General features: G+C 45.4%; 1 protein-coding gene across 5 annotated transcripts in view; it reads left to right on the plus strand.

Annotated features, from left to right (window-relative positions):
• dcaf6 (ddb1 and cul4 associated factor 6) overlaps positions 1-25,740 on the plus strand; it is a 281,662-nt gene that overhangs the window by 158,989 nt on the left and 96,933 nt on the right. For all 5 annotated transcript variants that reach the window (XM_072513816.1, XM_072513817.1, XM_072513818.1 and 2 more), the window contains 3 exons: positions 2,683-2,800; positions 3,953-4,068; positions 7,514-7,883. In XM_072513816.1, the coding sequence (XP_072369917.1) occupies positions 2,683-2,800; positions 3,953-4,068; positions 7,514-7,883 (604 nt within the window). The remainder of the gene's footprint in view (positions 1-2,682; positions 2,801-3,952; positions 4,069-7,513; positions 7,884-25,740) is intronic.

The raw sequence follows: 25,740 nt of genomic DNA on the forward strand, positions 1-25,740 counted from the left end.
TTTAAGGAGGATCCTAACCGAGGCAATGGAGAGACCGAGATTGAGGCCTAGACATCTGAAGGTATGGTGATCATTTATAGGCCAAAGGAATTTTAGAATGCGCAAGAAGCTAGAGATGGAGAAATGCAGTGTTCCCAGAGAGTTATGGAGTGGTGAATGCTACATGGATAGGGAGGCATGAGGCCATGAAGGAATTTGAACACAAGGGGGAAAAAAAGTTAAATTTGAGGCATTAGGTGACCGAGCTAATGTAGGTTAGTCAGCTCAGAGCTGATGTATGTGTGTGTGAGAGAATTGATGCAAGATAAAAAAAAGGAATCAAAGTTTGAATATGTTTATGCAGAGTAAGGAGTGTGAGGCCTGAGAGCATCACAGCAGCCAAAATAAAAATAAAGAAATGAAAATGCTGAAGAAACAAATTCATTAATATTGTTAAAAAGAGTGTGGCATTTCTGGTGTGTAATCTTTCATCAAACCCAAAACATTAATGACGGATGTTGACTTACATTTCCAGCATATTTCCAGCATTTTATGTTTGCATTTCAAATTTCCTGTGTTTACCTTTTTGCTTTTATACCTTCTAAGATTCTGAGCTAGCAATGTAGTGTTCCAAGGGCTTTTAAATATTATTTCACCTGAATGTGTCTGTGACTTCAGCAAATTCAAACAAATGTATATGTGAAGAGAATCATTCACTTGCACATCCAGAAACATTGGGGGTGAGTTTAACCAAAACAAGTGATTTTTGTGTTGGGTGGAAGTAAAAATGTTAATTTCAAACAGCAAGCCAATCCTCCCACTTGCAGTATCAACAGAGAGGACGTGGGGCAGTGACCAATCTGCTCCCAGGAGGCAGGTCAGTTACTGAAGAATTTTAAGGAGACTGCATGCTTTCATTTTAACCCCTGTTGGCCAGACCTCCTAGAACTCAGAAAACCTCGAAAGTAAAAGGAGGCCAGAAGGGCTGGACCCACAGAAGTGATTTTCAACACTTCTTGCAAGCCAGGAGGAGCAGGAATGTACCCTCTTGGTCCAAAAGCCTTGCCTTGTAAAAAAAAACATCATTGACAAACCCCAGATCTCTCCTGACCGCTCCTTGATCTGTCAGCATTTCTAGCCACCCTGCACCCCCCCAACTCCCTTTGACCACCCTCAACCCCACACCTGCAACTGCACTAGCTGTTTATTCCACTGTCTTCTGCCCCCAGCAATACTGCTTCCTTCATAGTTAAGGTTTTTCCCAGAGTACCCTTGCCCACAGGTTGTCAAGTCTATTCACAAGCTGGCTTTTGAAATGATGAACTGGAGGAGAAAAGGCTTCATGACAGTAAGAGAAACCTGCACTTAATGATTCTGGACATTAACACTCTCCCACATCCGCACTGATATTCTAACCTAATAAGTATCGGATCCATTAAGTTATTCACCTAAAAGTATAATTTATTTGGTATTCATTGAAGGCTTGTGTTTTTAATCATAACTAGTGTCTTCCTGCCTGGGATAGGTATAATTCTACAATAATAGCATGATACAACAGCTCTTGTTTCTCCTCCTCCCCCTTCCTGTAACATATATGTTATAAGACACAACCAGTTTTTCAATCTTGCCTTCTGATCCCGTCTTCCTACAAGAGAGATCATTTTTAAGTAATTCGCAAAAGAGCTAGAGGAAATTGTTCTAAATTTGGATGAAATGAACAGGCACAATAGACTGAATGGTACCCTCCTGTCGTTTCATGGTTGCTGGCTACAGGGGGGAAACCTTTTGGGAATAATATATATATCCATCATGTCAGGGGAATTTTGTTTCCTGATCAAATGCAGACTTGGTAGATAGCACTGTTATCAGCCAGGAGCCTGACCATGTATGAATAAATTCTTATTTCTTCAAAACTTTCATATTTAAATTAAAGTATTTCAACTATTTTGTAACTGCTAAATGTCTCTCAGTTTGTTGCTTCCTAGCAGCAGCATGTGATCAAAAATGTCTGCTTTACCTTGGAAAGGACATACAAATATTGAAATTTAACTTCATATTTGGACATCTGACTTCAGATGATTATGGTATTTCTATCACTACCATGTAAAGTAAAATCATTGACAACAGCAATTATAATCTTGGGTTCGTTTATCAATCCTGGAGAAATACTTGTGCAATGTTTCAGAGAACCTAGCACTTTGGTAAGCAACAAATATTTTGGTGACCATTTAAACTCAACTGATACATTCTTTGCATCAGCACAGCATATACACCAAATATGTTTCTGTATTCGAGTTCTTCATTTATTTTAGTTTCACATTTTTCCTTGTGCGCAAGAGAATACTATTGAGAAACCTGGACAAATTAAAGTTTGGATTCATAAATTCAACTAGCAATTAAATTTCAATGAGTATTTAAATATTTGTACCTTTACAGATTTGCCTTTTTTCTTTATAAATACTTTTCAGTGTGCGGCAGGAGTTCTCAACTGTTCTGTTTCCTGGTTTAATTCCTCGAGTATTTTTGCAAAGGGATTTTTAATTCTTAATGTTCAAATTGTTAAATTCATTCATTCAGTTAATCAGTAATTGATCTTGTGGGTTTTTCTGAAATTATAATTCTGATCTGTAGCTGAGGCAAATTAGAATTTCTTTGTCAGTCCTGTGTGTAAAGTATCCTTATGTGAGATTTTCTTATTTTCAGGTAGAGGTGCTGATAGTTCTAGCCTTAGAACGGTGGGTGCTGAACCAGTTCTTAGTTTGCATTATAGTACAGAGGGAACCACTACTAGCACAATCAAGCTGGACTTTACAGATGAGTGGTAAGTATAGCATCTGTCATTATTAGGCAATCTTATCAGCAGTTTGCTGATGTTTACGCCCATCATATTGTTCACCTTGCTTCATCTACTTGTTTTATGATCAAAAATAGCAATTGCACAAGTATGTTCAATGGTTGTTTCGATGTTCACCTTGTAGTTGTGTCATCCTAAAATGCAATTATAAATTCTTTTTATGTCAAGATAATGAATTTAATAGATCATGTATTTGATGCTCCTCCTGCTCAGCCAGCGCCTTCTCAACCTTCTGAATCGCCCAATCCTGGGCGTCCAATCTGTGCTCCAGACAATCAATTGACTCTTTTATCGGGTCCAGGCAGTCCCGTTTCTGCTTGGCAAAGCCGTCCTGGATGACCTGCATCAACTGCTACGTTGATCGCTGGGCCGACACACCAGGGGTCCGATCCTCGGCCATGCTGTCTCCTGCTGCAGCTTCAGCCCAGCCCTTGCCTGTCTTTTTATTTCTGTCTTTTCTTGCACTTCTGGTTCTCTTCTCCAAACACCGATGCCCAATTGCCTCAGCCTTCGAATTTACAGTTTAAAACCGGAAAAGGTCGGGGGCAAAGGTCCAAAAGTCCGACCAGAGCGGGAGCCACCAAATGTGCGACTTACTCCTTCATAGCTGCCACCGGAAGTCACCAATAAATCATGTATTTAAAGATTATATATATTTTTTAATTACTTCCAACTGAAAATCTACTTTTGTTTTTCAACTGTGCCCAAGTGGAAATAGGTTTTGCACTTTGTTAATAGCATAGATTATTGGCATGTGTTTTAGGTTTGTCTGTTCTTAAATTGTTCAATTGCTGAGGCAAATATTGATTTTAGAGGCGTGAATGTCCATTTACTTAATTTGGGGATATTGGTTGTTTTCTCACAGCAGCAGCCAGAACGTTCGGGATATCGGTGTGGTATTTTGAGGGCCGGAAAATTTCTTGTGAATTGACATTCTTTGTTGGCACTAATGTTTTTCACTTTTTTACTGGTGTTGATTTACAAACAGTAAAATTTGTAAGAAACTGAATAAAGCAAAATGCAGAATAATTATCCCAGTGAATGTTGGAGTTCTCCTTACAGTAGTGTGAATATTAGTTTGTTGGTCTGTTTTGACAGCTCATTTTATTAAAATGCTAGGAACAGTTCAGCTTCAACTTCCAGAGGGACTGGAATTCAAAGCAAACAAAGTAATCGGGACGAATCACAGCAAATACAAAGCCCAGGGGAGCCTTCGGAAGAAATAATTACTTCAAGTAAGATTTGCTGCTCCTGGAATTTATATCTGGAATGTATGAAAAGAAGAAAATTGAAATCTTGTTAGTTAAAATAGATCTTCAGATAAGGGGAAAAAAATCCTTTTCCGGTTTACATTTTTGAGCCGTTTAATGCTAATTCACTATGCAAAGTTACTATTTTCCATAATAAGGTATAAAAAATGGGTTGTACATAGCAAGCCAGTCAGAATCTGCATGTTGGTAAATGAGCACCATAAAATCCTATGGTGTGAAATTGGACTATGTAACGCCTCTAGTTTGGGCATTACTGTGTGAGCACACTTCCACCCCTTACATCCACTGGAGGTATTTGTAACAGGCATATGATGACGTCAATCAGAATATATTCTGTTGCTGCCATTTTGGGGCTCTGCACTCCAGCCAATTTCCTCCCTTGGCTGTGCACAGCTGAACACACGTTAAGCAACTTAAAGGGCTACCACACCACCAGCACTATTTTCCTTGCTGTTGGTACAATTCTATAACTTCCAAGTAGCAGAAATCTATAGGGACTGAAGTACTTTTAACTGGTTTTTCGGCACAGTTATTCCCAGAAGTGGGTGGTCTAATTGGGCTTCATCTGGACTTTAGCATGACTAAGAGAAAGAGCAGAGAACATGCAGGGCAGGCCCAACTGGTAGAAGAGCAAAGGGCTCTGAACAGGGATTTGTATCTTTATGACTAGTTCTGTTTGGGAAAAGATTTCAGAAGAGCTCTGACACCCTGGGTGCCCCTTTGTACACTGTTGCTTACAGCCATGATGTTAGCAGGCTCTGCTTTCATGGTAGCATGCTAAAATCACGTGACAGCAGTCTGAGATTCCTCCAACTGCCGTAGTAAGATATTGGGTGGATGTTAATTGAGCTGCAATGGAAGCTGAGTTATCTCCATCATGAGATGCTGCACATGGGAGGTTCCACAAGTGTACTCCTGCTGTAAAAACAATGCGCCAAGTCCTGTACCACATTGGTGCTGGACATCTCCATGTTCTATGCAATTGAACAACGGCTTTCTGGCGAGCATTTTGTTATGTATGTCCGTTAGTCGTCTGCTGTAGCCTACCCAATTTGAAGTCCGTATCTTGAATCCTTCACTGCAAAATTGTGCACAATCTTGCCTTCTGGTGAACTGACAACTGTGTTCTCCTTAGCCCCCTGCCCTGGCTCCAGTGCATTCATGCCTGGTGTCTTACCACAATCAGATCCTGTATTTATGCTATCTTCCAAAATACATGGGGCTGGATTCTCTGCAGCCCCGCACCGAAATCGCGTTTGGCACAGGGGCGAGATTCGACGTTTACGCGACAATCGGGGCCCGGCGCCGGTCCCCAGAGAATCGCTTGCGGGCGAATTACGCGGCATGGTTGGGGGGCCATTGCCAGAGGCCCTCCCAACGATACTCCGGTCCCCACCGACCGAATTCCCGACAGCGTTGTTCTAACCACATTTGGCCAGTCGGGGCGGCAATCGGGCGGGTCATGTGGAGTGGCGTGGGGCAGATCGGTGAGACCTTATTTGCTGGTCCAGGTCCGCCATCGCGTTCGGCCTGGCCGCTGGAGGCCGCCACCATGACTTGAAATCGGAAGTGCGGGGGCCCGTATTCGCAGCCAAAGCTGCATGAAGCTCCCCGGGTCCCTGCCAGTCCCCTGCAGGTAGGTGAGTTGGACTTTATTTTTGTTAGGAAAGTCTGGAGTGAAACACCAGCGTTTTTGCGCCGATGTGGGGGCATAGCCCCAATTTTGGAGAATCCAGCCCATGAATTGTCCGTACTGAGCAGACGGCTGATATTGTGAAATCAAATGACAGTGTGTTTTCATCATCATCACTGTCATCTTGGTGTTCCTCTGAAACCACCGAAGCCAATAGTGCAGTTGTTGATAGCACATGGGATTTTAAGTTGCATTTGCTGACTTTGACTACTCATGTTAGGTCATAGCATTCCTGGTGCCACTGCATCTCTCGCTCCCCTCATCTTTCCTCAACCTCCCCATCGCTGCCACCACCATAGCTGATTGCTCCCATTGCCATTTGACAGCATGCCTAGAGCAGGATTCCACAAACTTCTCCAGTCTTTTTGACTGAGAAACATTCTTATTAATATGAAGAGATAAACCAGAAAAAAATTGATTTGTTTTTGTGCAATCGATACAAAAACAAATTATTAAAAATATTTTCTCTTATTTCTATACGTTCATTATAATTTCAAAGTTCACTTATTCAGCAGTAATTTGTAATGGCAGGAGTGATGTTGCTTCTTTTGCTTTCAAGTATGTTTAATATTAGGAGTGCTGCTGGAGAGCTGAGAGCCGATTCCCTTATAGCCATCCACCCTGGGCCTTTTAGGACTTACTTTCCAAATCTTGATTTCTGCTCTGTTAAGTATTACAGGGCCCTCCAGAGTGATCGAGGCACCGGAAGTGTTGTTCCATTGTTATTTCAATGATCTGCTTTATCATGGTTCTTGTGACAGCATAACTTTCATTGTATGCATGCTGCATATCTCTGCCTGGATTGTCCACCAGCCGTGTGTGTCATCAGCAGATGGCCCTCGTCTTTTAGCAGCCGCTCGTTGCTTTGCCATGGTGAATCTAATGCAACGGACTGCTGCAGAATGAAGACATCATGACTGCAGCCAGGGTACCTGGCATTGACCTGCATGATTCACTGCCTATAGTTGCACACCAGTTGGACATTGAGGAAGTGGAAATCCTTTTGGTTCCAGTATAGGGCAAAGTTGACTTATGGCAATGAATGACACCTCTGCACCATGTGGAAGCCTGAAATCTTAGCAAAGCTCTGCACTCATTCCACAGGAGACAATGTAATGTAGTCAGTTGTTTTTGAGTAGCTACCAGCAGTTAATGATCCCTTTAGATCTTGCTGATGTGCAGGCCCTTCAAAGTACTAAATCTGTTCAGCTGTGAAAGTTTGAGAGGTAGTTGGCTGGTACCGCGTGTGCCAAATCACCATGATACACACATACCGTAGATGCCATTTTTGAATTCTAAGGGTACTCTTTGTGTCCTAAAAGCATGCCAGTTCCTCACTCACTTGTATTCAAATACCAATAATCTAGTGGAGAATGAGGCAATGGTGTGCTCTTCAAATTGTTTTACCTGTTTGTTATACCTATAGCAATGTTTAACTTCTTTCATCTTCTAGTCAGTGCCCAAAAATAAAAAATGCACACGTGTTCTAAACAGTTACTGATTATGTTATTATGTTAAAATTGAAGTCTGCAATTTTGATTAGTAATTCACCCATGGATTATTGGAGGAAAGGAAGTGCCTTCATCTGATAATTGCAATCTAAAATTTCACATTAAACTTCAGATTTCGTTAATTCATGAATTGACTGTGTAAGCTTGAATTTTATCAGTCACATTTGATTCGTTACTTTGTTGTATTTGGGTTTTTTTTTTACAGATGTTTCGGCAACTGAATTATCTGAACAGTCAGGTAAACGAGTTTGCAAAGTGAGACATGTGGAGGTAGATGAAACCAATAGAGAAGAAAGTACAACAGAGAGCAAGGACAAGTTAATAGATTCTAGCTGCCAGTCATCAGCAGGTTCAGATGGGGGAAGCTTGCAACAACAGGAAGAAACACCTTGCCAAAGTTCAGAACATAATGAGAACTGCAATAGAATGTCTGAATCTACACAGCAATCGGAACCAGTAAGATTGAGTAATCAGGATGAGTCTACTAGAATAACTGCCAATCGGGAAACTGATGACAGTGATGATGATCCTATTTTAGTTCCATCTTCAAGGTTTAGGTCAGCACCAGGACATAGGTAAGTTATGTGCTATTTTAAACCAGTTACAAACGTGATCATCCTACTGAATGTTTACTTAAAGCAATAATTTGGATCAACTTTAATACAATTCAGAATAGATTTTAATTGAGAATAAATAAGCAAAATTTAAAATGCCGTCCCTTATAGTTTTCTTTGGTAAGAGACAAGGTTGCCTGTGTTGAAATTAAATTGCTAGAACTGTCATTTTGGCTACAACAGCATTGCTGGCAGATTCCCATTATTTATTGAATCTAAACAATCATAACAGCACAGTATGTGGCCATTTGGCTCGCTGTGTCCATGCCAGCTGTCTGCAAGAGCAACTTGGCTCATCCAACTTCCTTACTTTCATTTTTTTCTCTTTGGATAAATATCCAATGCCCACTTGAAAGCCATGATTGAATCTGCCTCCACCACACACTCAAGCATATCCTAAGCATTTGCGGTGTAAGGAAGATTTTCCTCGTGTTGTATTTGGTCCTTTGCCATTCACCTTAAATTGGTGTACTATGGTTCTGACCCTTCCACTAATGGGAAAAACTTCTCCCAAACTACTCCTCCCAGACCCCTCATGATTTTGAACATCTCTCAACTTTTTCTTTGGAGAAAAGCCCAACCTCCCAGTCTACCCTCAAGTCCCTCATGCCTGAAACCATCTTTTCTGCACCCTCACTAATGCCTTCACAGTTTTTCTTTTTCAATTTTATTTTCAATTAAGGGGCAATTTAGTGTGGCCTATCCACCTACCCTGCACATCTTTGGTTTGTAGGGGTGAGACCCACGTATTCGGGGAGAATGTGCAAACTCCACATGGACGGTGATCTGGGGCCGGGATCCTTCACAGTTTTTCTTAACATATGGTGCCCAGAATTGGTCACAATACTTCATTTTCAGGCCGAACCAGTTTTAGAAAGGTTCATCATTACCTTGATTTTATACTCTAAGCCTCTCTTTATAATGTGGAGATGCCGCGCGTTGGACTGGGGTGAGCACATTAAGAAGTCTTACAACACCAGGTTAAAGTCCAACAGGTTTGTTTCAAATCACTAGCTTTCGGAGCACTCCATACTGCTCTCTTTATAATGCCAGACTCCCAACAGCTATTTTCTCAACCTGCCACCTCACCTACAACAATCTTTGCACTTACACCCCTGTTCTTGGATCTCCATTAGAATTGTATCCTTTATTTTATATTATCTTCCCACCAAAATATATCACTTCACACTTCTCTGAATTGAATTTCATCTGGCAGGTGCCCACCATTTCCACTTGCCTGTTCATGTCCTCTTGAAGACTATCTCTAGCCTCCTCATGGTTCACAATACTTCCAAATTTTTTTGTCATCTGCAAATTTTAAAATTGTGCACAGCACACTCAACTCTAGATCATTATTATGGATCAAGAAAAGCAGTGTTCTCTTAACAAACCCTGCTATATACCTTCCTCTGATCTGGAAAAACAGCCGTTCACCAATACTCAGTTTCCTGTCGTTCTGCCAGCGACATATCCATGCTGCCACTATCCCTTTGATCCCATGGGCTTTACCTTTGCTGACAAATTAGTTGCATGGTACCCTGTATTTTATCAAGCAGCTTTTTGGAAGTCCATACACAGTTGACTCCTTTTGTTCGCGGGGGTCCTATTCCTGCAAAATCTGGCGTAGGGTGAAATTACGAATCGTGAATTTGAGTATGTGCAGAAACTTGGAAAAGGTGAGAGATAATACGCTAACAGTTTAACACGAGAGAGTCTAAATCGCGGATAAGCAGGGTTTTGGGGCTGTGAACCGAGATTTGGCATACATGCACATTCACATGGGTAAACGATTTTGCAATAGCCAGGGGTCACAAATGACTGGAGTTGACTGTACACTACATCGACCTCATTATCCTCATCAAACCTCTCATCTCATCAAAAGTTATACATAATTTGCTTTTAACAAATCCGTGCTGGGTGGCACATTGGAGTAGTGATTAGCACGACTGCTTCACGACGCCAAGGGCCCGGGTTCGATCCCAGCCCCAGATCACTGTCTATGGGGAGTTTGCACATTCTCTCCGTGTCTGCATGGGTCTCACAACCCACAGCCCAAAGATGTGCAGGGTAGGTGGATTCGCCATGCTAAATTGCCCCTTTAATTGGAAAAAAAAAGAATTGGGTATTCTGAATTTATATATTTTTAAAAAATCAGTGCTGGCTTTGTAATGCATTGTTGCATTACAATTTTGTTTTCCAAGCTTTGATTCCAATTATCTTGTACTTGATTTGTTGTCACTTCATTTGAAATTCTCCTTCCTCCAATTAATGATTTTTACTCTTGGTTGCTCCTTGCCTTTTTTCATAGCTAACCTAAAACCTCACTATTTAGGGGTGGTACGGTAGCACAGTGGTTAGCACTGTTGCTTCACAGCGCCAGGGTTCCAGGTTCGATTCCAGGCTTGGGTCACTGTGCCAAGTCTGCACGTTCTCCCTGTGTCTGCGTGGGTTTTCTCTGGGTGCTCAGGTTTCCTCCCACAAAAGAAAGATGTGCTGTTAGGTAATTTGGACATTCTGAATTTTCCCACTGTGGACCCGAACAGGCGCCGGAATGTGGCGACTAGGTGCTTTTCACAGTAACTTCATTGTAGTGTTAATGTAAGCCTACTTGTAACAATAAAGATTATTACTATCACCGTCTCCTAAATCTTCCCTACTGACATTTTCCAGTTGTCTTGCCTCATTGCCAGCAATGCTTCCTTCCTCGTTAGGAACATACAGCTCCAGAAAATTCTCCTGAACACAATTCAGAAACACGTTCCCCTCTCTGCCTGTACACTATTATTATCCCAGCCCACATTAGGATTTTCTTTTTAGTTCTTTTATGGGATTTGGGCATAGCAGCTGGCAAGGCCAGCTATGTTGCCCATTCCTAATTGTCTGAAGGTAGTGGTGGTGAACTGCCTTCTTGCATATCGTCTGGTGCAGATAAATCCGTCATGTTCATGGTGCTGCTGAGAAGGGATTTGCAGGATTTTGACCCAGCAACAGTGAAGGAACGACGATATAGTTCCAAATATCTTGGAGAGGAGCTTGCAGGTAATGTTCCTATGTGGCTGCTACCCTTGTACTAAGCTGATGGAGGTTGTGGGTTTGGAAGGTGCTGTCACTGGAACCATAGTGAGTTGCTGCAATGCATCTTGTACATAGTACATACACACTGCTGCCACTATGCATTAATGATGGAGGGAGTGAATGTTTAAGGTGGTGGATGAGTGCTGATCAAGCAGGCTGTTTTGTCCTGGTTGATGTTGAGCTTGAGGCTTCATTTTATTGAAGCTTCAATTATCAGGCAAGTGGAAAGTATTCCATCACACTCCTGACTTATTCCTTGTAGATGATTGACAGGTTTTGGAGAGTCTGGAGGTGAGGTACTCACCTTAAAATTCCCAGCCTCTGACCCCCTCTTTTGTAGCCACTATTTATATGGCTGGTGCAATTCAGTTTCTGGTCAATGGTAACTCCGGGGATGTTGATCGTGGATGATTCAGTCATGGCAATGCCATTGAGTGCCAGAGGGAGATGGTTAGAATCTCTCATTAGAGATGGTCAGTGCCTGGCACTTGTTTGACCTAAATGTTACTCATCGGCCCAAGCCCAAATGTTGTCCAGATCTTGCTGCATGGGGTCATGGACTATTTCTGTAGCTGAAGAGTTGGACATTGTGTATTAATTAGCAAACATCCCCACTTCTGACCATTTGATAGAAGGAAGATTAAGCAGCTGAAGATGGTTGGGTCTGGGGTACTATCCTGTGGACGTCCAGCAGCAATGTCCTAGGACTGAGATGGTTAGCCTTCAACAACCACAATCCTATTCCTTTGTTTTAGTTATGTCTTCAACCAGTGGAGATTTACCCTCTGATTTCCATTGACAGTTTTGCCAGGTCTCCTTGATGCCACAGTTAGTCAAATGCTGCCTTGATGTCAAGGATAGTCTTATATAATTACTCTATAGTTTTTGCACCTCTTTGTGTTGTCCATGTATATTTATTTTTCTATATCTTTCCCATTAGTTGGTGGCCTATAGAATACATCCAATAGCCTGATGGTACCTGTATAGTTTCTTTGCTCTTAGCAGATAGATACTACACTTTGTCCCCCTCTCTCTTTAGCACTATAATATTCTCCTGTCAGGGCAGCACGGTGGCGCAGTGGTTAGCACTGGGACTACGGCATTGAGGACCTGGGTTCGAATCCTGGTCCTGGGTCACTGCCCATATGGACTTTGCCACATTCTCCCTGTGTCTGCGTGGGTTTCACCCCCACAACCGAAAGATGTGCAGGTTAGGTGGATTGGCCATGCTAAATTGCCCCTTAATTGGAAAGAAAGAAAATTGGGGACTCTAACAGTATTTTTAAAAATACTGTCACCCTTCCTCCTAACTTTCCTGAACACCTTGGGCGGGATTCTCCGATCCCGATCCCCCCACTCCCGTCGGGTCGGAGAATCGGCCGGGGGGGGGGCCACGGTGGCCTGGCCCGCGATCGGGGCCCACCGATCTGCGGGCGGGCCTGTGCCGTGGGGGCACTCTTTCCCTCCGCGCCGGCCTCTGTAAAGCTCCGCCATGGCCGGCGCGGAGAAGAAACCCCCTGCGTATGCGCAGGGATCACGCCAGCGGTTCTGCGCATGCGTCAGAACACGCTGGCACTCCCGCGCATGCGCCAGCCAGCGGAGGCCCTTCGGCACCTATTGGTGCGGCGCCAACCACTCCAGCGCCGGCCTAGCCCCCAGAGGTGCGGAGGACTCCGCAATTTCCGGGCGGCCCGACGCCAGAGTGGTTCATGCCACTCTTTGCCGCCAATAGGGCCCGCCCGCCGGTTGGGGGAGAATCCCGGCCCTTGTGACCAGGAATATTTATTACCCAGTCCTGCCATTTTTTTGAGCAAAGTCTCTATTATTGCCACAAGAGGTCTAACGTGACTGCTTAGAGACAGTGGACTGGTATTTAAGAACTCAGCGGCCAACTTAAATGAGTATGCCACCACTGTCACAGACTTCATCAGCAAACGTGTGGACGACTGCGTGCCAAAGAAAACAGTCCATACGTTCCCCAACCGGAAACCATGGCTCAATCGCGAGATTGACTCCCTACTGAAGGACAGATCTGAGGCGTTCAAGGTAGACGACCCTGACCGATACAAGAAATCTAGGTACGACCTCCCCAGAGCCATCCGAGATGCCAAGAGAGAATATCAAACCAAGCTAGAGTCACAGACAGACTCTCGGCTGCTGTGGCAAGGACTAAACAACATAACGGGCTACAAAGCGAAGCTGAGCAGTATCTCTGGCAGCAGCGCACCCCTCCCCGATGAACTCAATGCATTCTATGCTCGGTTCGAGCAGGTAACCAACAATCTATTGTCGAGTGCCCCAGCAGCCCATAATTCACCCATACCCACCATCACAGCTTCCAAAGTCAGATCGGCCTTCCTGAAAGTGAACCCTCGGAAGGCGACGGCCCGGACAGGATCCCTGGTCGTGCACTCAGAGCCTGCGCAGACCAGCTGGCAGAGGTATTCGTAGACATCTTTAACCTGTCCCTACTCCACTCCGAGGTCCCCACCTGCTTCAAGAAGGCCACCATCATACCGGTACCAAAGAAGAACCGGGCAACTTGCCTCAATGACTACCGTCCGGTGGCCCTGACTTCAGTCGTAATGAAGTGCTTCGAGAGGTTGATCATGAAGCGCATCACCTCAATACTCCCAGAACGCTTTGATCCACTGCAATTCGCATATCGTTGCAACCGGTACACATCAGACGCCATTTCCCTGGCCCTACACTCATCCCTAGAGCATCTCGAAAACAAGGACTCCTACATTAGACTCCTATTTATTGACTACAGCTCCGCCTTCAACACCATAATCCCAGCCAAGCTCATATCAAAACTCCAAAACCTAGGACTTGGCTCTCCACTCTGCAACCGGATCCTCGATTTTCTGACCAACAGATCACAATCAGTAAGAATGAACAACAACACCTCCTCCACAATAGTCCTCAATACTGGGGCCCCGCAAGGCTGCGTACATAGCCCCCTACTATACTCCCTGTACACACACGACTGCGTGGCAAAACCTGGTTCCAACTCCATCTATAAATTTGCTGACGATACAACCATAGTGGGCTGGATGTCGAATAACGACGAGTCAGAATACAGGAGGGAGATTGAGAACCTAGTGGAGTGGTGTAGCGACAACAACCTCTCCCTCAATGCCAGCAAAATTAAAGAGCTGGTCATTGACTTCAGGAAGCAAAGTACTGTACACACCCCTGTCAGCATCAACGCGACCGAGGTGGAGATGGTTAGCAGTTTCAAATTCCTAGGGGTGCACATCTCCAAAAATCTGTCCTGGTCCACCCACGTCGACGCTACCACCAAGAAAGCACAACAGCGCCTATACTTCCTCAGGAAACTAAGGAAATTCGGCATGTCCACATTAACCCTTACCAACTTTTACAGATGCACCATAGAAAGCATCCTGTCGGGCTGCATCACAGCCTGGTACGGCAACCGCTCGGCCCAGGACCGCAAGAAACTTCAGAGTCGTGAACACCACCCAGTCCATCACACGAACCTGCCTCCTATCCATTGACTCCATCTACACCTCCCGCTGCCTGGGGAAAGCGGGCAGCATAATCAAAGATCCCTCCCACCCGGCTTACTCACTCTTCCAACTTCTTCCATCGGGCAGGAGATACAGAAGTCTGAGAACACGCACAAACAGACTCAAAAACAGCTTCTTCCCCACTGTCACCAGACTCCTAAATGACCCTCTTATGGACTGACCTCATTAACACTACACCCTGTATGCTTCATCCAATGCCAGTGCTTATGTAGTTACATTGTATATGTTGTGTTGCCCTATTATGTATTTTCTTTTATTCCCTTTTCTTCTCATGTACTTAATGATCTGTTGAGCTGCTCGCAGAAAAATACTTTTCACTGTACCTCGGTACACGTGACAATAAACAATTCCAATCCAATCCAACATTATCTTCCTACCTGGTTGTCTGTGCCTGCAGGTAATCAACCCAATTTTAAATACTCCATGCATTTGTGTACAAATATAGTGAACCTAATTTAAACCTTATTTTACTATTTCTTAGTGTTATATCTCCAATTTCTTTGTGCACCTTGTTACATCCTGGTTCCCAACCTCTGCCAAGGTGGCTTAAACCCTCCCCAACAGCATTAACAAATGATCCCAGAAAGACAGAGGGTGGGATTCTCTGTCAGTGGGATCCTCCGCTTCGCCGGCAGTGCATTCATGCCCGCTGATTTCCTGACAGCGTTGAGGTACCCACAATGGGAAACCCCATTGGCCGGCTGCCGGGACGGAGGATCCTGTCATGCTGCATCAGAAAATGTGTGTGGCGGGACAGAGAATCCTGCCCATAGTGTTTTCTAAATAATTTAGACGCCAATGGCATATACTATGCTGCATAAACCCTGAGTAAAGAAGATATTTCATATTTTTAATCGATCACTTAAATTTTCTTAATTAAACTATTCAGATGAATTGTAAGACCACTTTAATATATTTTTCCCCGTCACTATTAATACCTACACAACCAAAGTGCTTGACATTATAAGTTTTGCTTTGGTGGAGTACTGTTGGGTTACTTTGCATCAGTTTCAATAAGCATTTGAAAAGTAGAGAGAGAAAACTATTGGTGCCAATGCAGTCCTATTAGTAGTGGTTAAGTAAACCCCTTGGACAAATGAAAAAAGCTGTGGCAAATTTCAGAAAAAATAGAAAATATTTTCCTAACTCCAATTGATAATCAAGGAACAATGACAACTTGCATAATTGCTCCAATGTCTGGAGGAGACCAAAAACCTCATGGTTAAATTTTCAACAAGTGAAGAGGACACTCGGAGCGCATACCTCTTCCACACTGTTAACTCAAGATTATTACAGTTACACAGCTCTTCCAGGCTTTTCCCTGCCTGGTTGATGCTCTGCAGCGAAAAAGCTGAAAACAATTTTTTTTAGATAGGGGTTTTCATCTCCCTGAAGAGTCTTCGGGCCAATCTACACCGAATAACCTGCTCAGAAAACTTTGCTCATACTTTGACAGTTGTGACAAATTCAACTACATTCTAAATACAACATTCTTTAAAAAAGACAATTTTCCTCATACCCCCATGTTAATAAATCCTTTAAAAATTCCAGGATATGCATCTTTGCCAAAAACTAATCCCTCTCCCTTGGGCAACACCAGTGTACCAGGGTTTGTTGAAATATGCCATTAGTTTCTGAGATATATTGTTTACAGACAAATAGTCCAACAAATGGACAAAAAATGTGATGCCACCTTCAGTGGTGGAGGTAAATAAGACCTTTTTTTAGTTCTGTTGGGGGCAGGTGGTTAGTTGCCTTCTGCTTCATGTGCTTGACATTATTATTCAACCTTCCAGCAGGGTTGACTTGGATTCTCCAGGCTGCAAAGCCCGTAGGGGCCATTTTGGAAATATAGCTTTATTCGCAATTATTTTAAATCTCAAGCTACTTTGCCATGCCAATATTGCCATGACATATTGGATTTGGTAAATATTTGTTTTCTGTGCCACCTACAGATCTGACTGGTAGTGTAAAAATAGTGAATGTTAATGAGCTCATTGGGGATCCAATTTGAACCCATAATACCATAAGACAGGAGCAGAAGTAGGTAATTTGGCCCATTGAGTTTGCTCTGCCGGTCAATGTGATCTTGATTGATCTTGTAATGATCCTCAATTCAACTTTCCCACTTTATCCCCATACCCTTGATTCCTTTGCTGATCAAAAATCTGTCTATCTCAGCCTTGAATATACTTAAAGGCCCAGCCTCTCTATTTCCCAAATAATACTATTAAAATTTTAAATCTAGAGCAACGGTGCAAAAGTAGGCCATTAAGTCACTTGCATCTGATCCACGATTCAATTAAATAATGGCCAATCAGTATCTTAACTCCATTTACCTGCCTTGGTTTCGTATCCCTTAATACTTCGAACTAAAAAAAATCTACCAACCTCGGTTTCAAAATTTTCCTTTGATCTATCCTCAATAGCTTTTTGGGGTAAATTTCAGATTTCAACTACTCTACTTCCTGATATCACCCCTGAACAACCTAGCTCTAATTTTAAGTTTCAGCCCCCTTGTTCTGGGTGACCCCCTGAGGAAATAATTTACTTCTATCTAACTGATCATACCTTTTAATCATTGCAATTAGATTATCCGTTAATCTTGCATACGTGAAGAAATTCAAGCCTACTATGCAATCCAACCTCCTAATTTAACCATATTGCCCCTATATCATTCTATTAATCTGTACACATCCATTTCAAGATAAATGCCTGGAGTGTCAGTGATTCCCCTAACTGATTACAATATTCCAATGCAGTCTAATTAAAGCTCTATAGAACTGTAGCATAATTTCCACTCCTTTGTATTTTAACTTCTTGTGATGAAGGCCAACAATCCATTCCCTTTGTTTTTGCTTTTTGTACCTGTATTGATTTTGGTGTATGGACCCATAACATCTTTCTGTTCCTCCACAGTCCCTGTTTTCTCACCATTTCAAAAATATTATTTTCTGTTTTTCTTGACTCCAAAGATGATGGCCTTGAAGTTCCCTGCATTAAATCATAGAATGGTTAGAGCACAGCAGAAGGCCTTTCTGCCTCTTGTCTGTGCTGGCTACCTCAAGAGCCATTTCCCCACCTTCTCCCTATAGCTTGTATATTCTTTTCAGATAATCCAATTCCTCTTGAATGCCTCATTAGACATGCCTCGACCACACTCCTCAGGCACCATCTGCCATTGTTTTACCCACTCATTTAATCTATCCATGTTACTCTGAAACTCTGCTCCCTGCTACAGTACTTACCGTGTCACCTACTTTAGTGCTGGCAGCAAATTTGGGTATATAGCTCTTGTGATAATACCAGGTATTGCAGTACCTGAGAGGTGGATGACCATTGGCTAGACCTAGGAATCTACCATTGGCTAACGTACATAGCTCTGCCCTGAGAGGCGGAGTATAAGAACCAATGCTGTCCCAGCAGCCTTCACTTTCTGTATCGAAGCTGCTGGGTACAGTTCTAGCTGATTAAAGCCTATTAGTTATGACTCACCTTGTCTCGAGAGTAATTGATTGTGCATCAATTTAATCAGCTATTACTTCAGTTGAAAGGATGGATCTCCGCATCAAGCCGGAGTGCCTTCAGCTCAGCCCCCACGTAGACAACTCCGCTGCTATCTTCAAGCATTGGCTGGCGTGTTTTAAGGGCTACCTCGACACGGCCGCCGCCACCCCCACGGAAAGGCAGAAAATGCACCTTCTACGCTCACGGGTCAGCCCTGGGATCTACCCTCTGATCGAAGAGACGGCGAACTATGCTGCAGCTATCGAGCTGCTAGAAGGACATTACATCCATCCTGTGAACCAAGTCTACGCCCGTCACCTGCTGGCAACTAGAAGGCAAAGCCCTGAAGATACACTGGAAGACTTCTATCGGGCACTGCTAGTGCTGGGCCGAAACTGTGTCTGCCCACCAGTTACGGGGAACGAGCACACGGAACTTTTAATTCGAGATGTTTTCGTGGCAGGTATGACTTCCCCCGACATCCGCCGAAGGCTCCTTGAAATGGACACACTGGGCCTCACTGAGGCACGGGCCCTGGCGGGGTCCATAGACGTTGCGTATAAAAACGCACTGGCTTTTGCTCCCGGACGAACGGCGCACCCTGGGCTGCGTGGCACCCCGTCGCGGCAGCCCCCCAGACTTTTCCGCTAACCCCGCAGGCCTGCGCGGCGAGACGGCCCGCTGTCACTGCCGGCCAACGCTGCTTCTTCTGCGGGCAGGCGAATCATCCCCACCCGCGCTGCCCGGCCCGCACCACCACATGCAAAGGGTGCGGCAAGAAAGGCCACTATGTCGCGGTCTGCCACGCCCGCGCCGTGGCCGCGGTCTCCAGCGACTATCAGCAGCCTTTCTTTCAGGCCCCAGCCGTCCAAGGCCCACCGTCGCCCTCCTATCCCCAGGCAGCGTGCGACCCACGGCCGCGGCCATTTCGCCACCCCCCCCCCCCCCGGCCACCACGCTGGATGGGTGGGCGCCGCCATTTTGTCCCTCGCCGCCGCCATCTTCGACATCCCCGGACTCCATGTGCGACCCGTGGCTGACGCCATCTTGGATGGGGCCTCGGGCCCCCAGCACAGTCGTCTACACGCTGCCCGACCAGAACTCCTCCTTACTGCAGCTGGCCTCCGTAACCCTGGGCCAGGACGCTAGCGAAAGCCACTACAACGATCGCCATCAATGGCCACGTGACGTCGTGCCTGATCGACTCCGGGAGCACGGAAAGCTTTGTCCACCCCGACACGGTAAAGCGCTGTTCTCTTGTCACCCATCCCGTAAACCAACGGATCTCCCTGGCCTCCAGATCACACGCAGTGGAGATAAAGGGGTTCTGCCTAGCGAACCTCACTGTCCAAGGCAGGGAATTCCACAATTTCCGCCTGTACGTTCTGCCGCACCTCTGCGCATCCACCCTTCTTGGGCTGGATTTCCAGTGCCACCTGCAAAGCCTGACCTTTAAATTTGGCGGCCCTATACCCCCTCCTTACTGTCTGCGGCCTCGCGACCCTCAAGGTCGACCCGCCTTCCCAGTTTGCGAACCTCACCCCGGATTGCAAACCCATCGCCACCAGGAGCAGACGGTACAGTGCCCAGGACCGGACCTTCATCAGGTCAGAGGTCCAAAGGCTGCTGAAGGAAGGGGTCATCGAAGCAAGCAACAGCCCCTGGAGGGCTCAAGTAGTGGTGGTAAAGACCGGGGATAAACATAGGATGGTCATCGACTACAGCCAGACCATCAACAGGTTTACGCAACTGGACGCGTACACTCTTCCCCCGTATAGCCGACCTGGTAAACAGGATTGCACAATACAAAGTTTTCTCCACGGTGGATCTCAAGTCTGCCTACCACCAGCTACCCCTCCGTAATGGTGACCGCCAGTACACTGCCTTCGAAGCAGATGGGTGGCTCTATCACTTTTTAAGGGTTCCTTCGGTGTCACGAACGGGGTCTCGGTCTCCCAACGTGAGATGGACCGAATGGTTGACCGGTACGGCTTACGCGCAACGTTCCCGTATCTTGATAACGTCACCATCTGCGGCCATGACCAGCAGGACCACGACACCAACCTCCGAAAATTTCTCCAGACCGCAAATATCCTTAATCTCACCTACAATAAGGATAAATGCGTGTTTAGCACCGACCGTCCAGCCATCCTAGGCTACGTAGTGCGAAGTGGAGTCATAGGCCCCGACCCTGAACGCATGCGTCCTCTCATGGAGTTCCCCCTCCCTCACTGCCCCAAGGCCCTAAAGCGCTGCCTTGGCTTCTTCAGCTATTATGCACAATGGGTCCCTAATTACGCAGACAAGGCTCGACCACTGATCCAGTCCACAAACTTCCCCTGTCGACGGAGGCACGCCAGGCCTTCTGCCGCATCAAAGCGGACATCGCAAAAGCCACGATGCGCGCCATCGACGAGTCCCTCCCCTTACAGGTCGAGAGCGATGCGTCCGACGTAGATCTGGCGGTCACCCTCAACCAAGCGGGCAGGCCCGTAGCTTTCTTCTCCCGCACCCTCCACGCTTCCGAAATCCGCCATTCCTCGGTCGAAAAGGAGGCCCAGGCCATAGTAGAAGCTGTGCGACACTGCAGGCATTACCTGACCGGCAGGAGATTCACTCTCCTCACGGACCAACGGTCGGTTGCCTTCATGTTCGATAATGCGCAACGGGGCAAGATTAAAAACGACAAGATCTTGCGGTGGAGGATAGAACTCTCCACCTACAATTACGAGATCTTGTACCGTCCCGGGAAGCTGAACGAGCCTCCTGATGCCCTGTCCTGCGGCACTTGTGCGACCGCCTTCGAGCCCTCCACGAGGACCTCTGCCACCCGGGGGTCACTCGTTTCTTTCATTTCATCAAGACCCGCAACCTGCCCTACTCCATCGAGGAGTTACCCTCGACATCACGGTACCTCCATACCTGGTCCTACCATGCGAAAGGCGACATTAACGCTGGCCATCACCCCGCTGGGTTCTTTTTTAACAGGGGGTGAATGTGGTAATACCAGATATTGCAGTACCTGAGAGGTGGATGACCATTGGCTAGACCTAGGAGTCTACCATTGGCTAACGCACATAGCTCCGTCCTGAGAGGCGGAGTATAAGAACCAATGCCGTCCCAGCAGCCTTCGCTTCCTGTATTGAAGTTGCTGGGTACAGTTCTAGCTGATTAAAGCCTATTAGTTATGGCTCACCTTGTCCCGAGAGTAACTGATTGTGCATCAGCTCTCAATTCCGATAAGTCATTAATAAACAATGACAGGTTAAAGCCCCAGTACAGATTCTTGGGCAATGCCACTAGTCGTATCTCGCCAATAAAAATATATATCCACCATCCTTATTATCTGTCTCCCAACTTTTAACCAATTTCATATTCATACCAAAAGGTTCTCTCTAATTCCAAGCACTTTTTTTTTTTTACTAACTGGAACCATGTCAAATAAATTTTGATTTTGAATAAATGTCATCCCTAAACACTCGCTGACCTACCATGTTAGTGACTTCTTCGAAAGAAAAATTGGTTGGGTTAGACGGACGTGACTTAAACCCTTTTATAGAATCACGTTGACACTCACCAATCCATTCCTAGTTATCCCTGAATTGTATTACTTTTTATAGTGTGCTCTTTTCGCACCCCAAATGATTGATTTATCGAATATATCAGCTTCAATCCCTAACACAATGAACTGGTTTCAGCTGGAATGGCGACATAATTGACCTCTTATCCCCTGGGTTAGGAAGAGGAAATTCAACCTGGGATTCCGCTTCTGATTACTATTCAATAAGTTCTGCAAGAATTGTGCATGTGTGGGCGCACAAGTGTGAACTAAATCAATCTTTCCTGCAATGGAATAAAACGACTAAAAGTTACTGTCAAAGATCATGCGTCTGGAAGGTTCATAGAATTATACTTTTTTAAAATAATTTTTTTATTCCCCTCATTTTCAACAATAAACAACCAAAGAGGGAAAAAAACCCCGAAAAACAAATACAAAAACAATCCTTCACCTCCCCGAGAGTAAAAGAAATTCAAATAGGTCATGTGTCCGTCCCCGTTCCCCCCCCCCCCCCGCCAAGCCGTGTCACAGAATGGAGAAGGTAACCTCCACCCCAACAGGACCCGCCTCCGGGCAATCAGCAAGGCAAAGGCTAACAACATCTGCACCCCCCTGCTGCCTGAGCCGATTCAAACTCCCGAAAAAGGCTTCTAGGGGCCCTGGTTCCAAGTTCACGAGCACTACACTACCCCTGAGATGACCCTGAAAAATCTCCCTCCAGCAAACCCCTCACATTCAACGTAACTATCCTAACCGGGGGCTCTCACCCCCCCCCCCCCCCTCATAGCTCCAGGCCCTGCCCACTGGGCTTGGCCCACCCCGTCCCATTGTTACCATCGAGCCCCCCCCCCCTCCCAGAATCCTCATCCTACACTTCCTCTCGAAAACACCTCACCCAGTATTGGTCCCCTCCCCCAACATTTCACACCTCGTAGGCATGTCGAAACCTGTTTTACCAGGCTCTGATGGCCGCAGCCCCTCCCCCCATCACACTCCTGTTCACGTGCCAGTTTGAGCTAGCCAATCTGGAGGCCCCTGCCCAGGTCTCACTCTCCTCCAATCCCCTCCCCCTGCCTGGTCCCAGGAAAACAAAGAAATCCCCTTCACCGACACAACCCCAGTGTAAACACAAACTCCAAAGAACCGTCTTTGCAAAAGAAAATCCCAACTCTTACCTTGTACAAATAGGCAACTTCAACTCATTTAGCACATAGAACATAGAAAATACAGCACAGAACAGGCCCTTCGGCCCACGATGTTGTACCGAACCTTTGTCCTAGATTAATCTTAGATTATCATTGAATTTACAGTGCAGAAGGAGGCCATTCGGACCATTGAGTCTGCACCGGCTCTTGGAAAGAGCACCTAGCCAAGGTCAACACCTCCACCCAACAGCAAGGGCAATTTGGACACTAAGGGCAATTTATCATTGGCCAATTCACCTAACCCGCACATCTTTGGACTGTGGGAGGAAACCGGAGCACTCTGAGGAAACCCACGCAGACACGGGGAGGATGTGCAGACTCCGCACAGACAATGACCCAAGCCGGAATCGAACCTGGGACCATGGAGCTGTGAAGCAATTGTGCTATCCACAATGCTACCGTGCTGCCCTTAAGAACAAATAAATCTACACGATATCATTTTACCGTAATCCATGTACCTATCCAATAGCTGCTTGAAGGTCCCTAATGTTTCCGACTCAACTACTTCCACAGGCAGTGCATTCCATGCCCCCACTACTCTCTGGGTAAAGAACCTACCTCTGATATCCCTCCTATATCTTCCACCTTTCACCTTAAATTTATGTCCCCTTGTAATGGTTTGTTCCACCCGGGGAAAAAGTCTCTGACTGTCTACTCTATCTATTCCCCTGATCATTTTATAAACCTCTATCAAGTCGCCCCTCATCCTTCTCCGCTCTAATGAAAAAAGGCCTAGCACCCTCAACCTTTCCTCGTAAGACCTACTCTCCATTCCAGGCAACATCCTGGTAAATCTTCTTTGCACCTTTTCCAGAGCTTCCACATCCTTCCTAAAATGAGGCGACCAGAACTGTACACCGTATTCCAAATGTGGCCTTACCAAAGTTTTGTACAGCTGCATCATCACCTCACGGCTCTTAAATTCAATCCCTCTGTTAATGAACGCGAGCACACCACAGGCCTTCTTCACAGCTCTATCCACTTGAGTGGCAACTTTCAAAGATGTATGAACATAGACCCCAAGATCTCTCTGCTCCTCCACATTGCCAAGAACTTTACCGTTAACCCTGTATTCCGCATTCATATTTGTCCTTCCAAAATGGACAACCTCACACTTTTCAGGGTTAAACTCCATCTGTCACTTCTCAGCCCAGCTCTGCATCCTATCTATGTCTCTTTGCATCTGACAACAGCCCTCCTTACTATCCACAACTCCACCAATCTTCGTATCGTCTGCAAATTTACTGACCCACCCTTCAACTCCCTCATCCAAGTCATTAATGAAAATCACAAACCGCAGAGGACCCAGAACTGATCCCTGCGGTACGCCACTGGTAACTGGGATCCAGGCTGAATATTTGCCATCCACCACCACTCTCTGACTTCTATCGGTTAGCCAGTTCGTTATCCAACTGGCCAAATTTCCCACTATCCCATGCCTCCTTACTTTCTGCATAAGCCTACCATGGGGAACTTTATCAAATGCCTTACTAAAATCCATGTACACTACATCCACTGCTTTACCTTCATCCACATGCTTGGTCACCTCCTCAAAGAATTCAATAAGATTTGTAAGGCAAGACCTACCCCTCACAAATCCGTGCTGACTATCCCTAATCAAGCAGTGTCTTTCCAGATGCTCAGAAATCCTATCCTTCAGTACCCTTTCCATTACTTTGCCTACCACTGAAGTAAGACTAACTGGCCTGTAATTCCCAGGGTTATCCCTAGTTCCTTTTTTGAACAGGGGCACGACATTCGCCACTCTCCAATCCCCTGGTACCACCCCTGTTGACAGTGAGGACGAAAAGATCATTGCCAACGGCTCTGCAATTTCATCTCTTGCTTCCCATAGAAACCTTGGATATATCCCGTCAGGCCCGGGGGACTTGTCTATCCTCAAGTTTTTCAAAATGCCCAACACATCTTCCTTCCTAACAAGTATTTCCTCGAGCTTACCAATCTGTTTCACACTGGCCTCTCCAACAATATCGCCCCTCTCATTTGTAAATACAGAAGAAAAGTACTCGTTCAAGACCTCTCCTATCTCTTCAGACTCAATACACAATCTCCCGCTACTGTCCTTGATCGGACCTACCCTCGCTCTAGTCATTCTCATATTTCTCACATATGTGTAAAAGGCCTTGGGGTTTTCGTTGATCCTACCCGCCAAAGATTGTTCATGCCCTCTCTTAGCTCTCCTAATCCCTTTCTTCAGTTCCCTCCTGGCTATCTTGTATCCCTCCAGTGCCCTGTCTGAACCTTGTTTCCTCAGCCTTACAGAAGTCACCTTTTTCTCTTAACAAGACATTCAACCTCTCTTGTCAACCATGGTTCCCTCACTCGACCATCTCTTCCCTGCCTGACCGGGACATACATATCAAGGACACGTAGCACCTGTTCCTTGAACAAGTTCCACATTTCACTTGTGTCCTTCCCTGCCAGCCTATGTTCCCAACTTATGCACTTCAATTCTTGTCTGACAACATCGTATTTACCCTTCCCCAATTGTAAACCTTGCCCTGTTGCACGTACCTATCCCTCTCCATTACTAAAGTGAAAGTCACAGAATTGTGGTCACTATCTCCAAAATGCTCCCCCGCTAACAAACCTATCACTTGCCCTGGTTCATTACCCAGTACTAAATCCAATATTGCCCCTCCTCTGGTCGGACAATCTACATACTGTGTTAGAAAAGCTTCCTGGACACACTGCACAAACACCACCCCATCCAAACTATTTGATCGAAAGAGTTTCCACTCAATATTTGGGAAGTTAAAGTCGCCCATGACTACTACCCTATGACTTCTGTAACTTTCCAAAATCTGTTCCTCCACATCTCTGTTACTATTGGGGGGCCTATAGAAAACTCCTAACAAGGTGACTGCTCCTTTCCTATTTCTGACTTCAACCCATAC

This window comes from Scyliorhinus torazame, chromosome 8 (genome assembly GCF_047496885.1).
Source record: "Scyliorhinus torazame isolate Kashiwa2021f chromosome 8, sScyTor2.1, whole genome shotgun sequence".
NCBI classification, from domain to species: domain Eukaryota; kingdom Metazoa; phylum Chordata; class Chondrichthyes; order Carcharhiniformes; family Scyliorhinidae; genus Scyliorhinus; species Scyliorhinus torazame.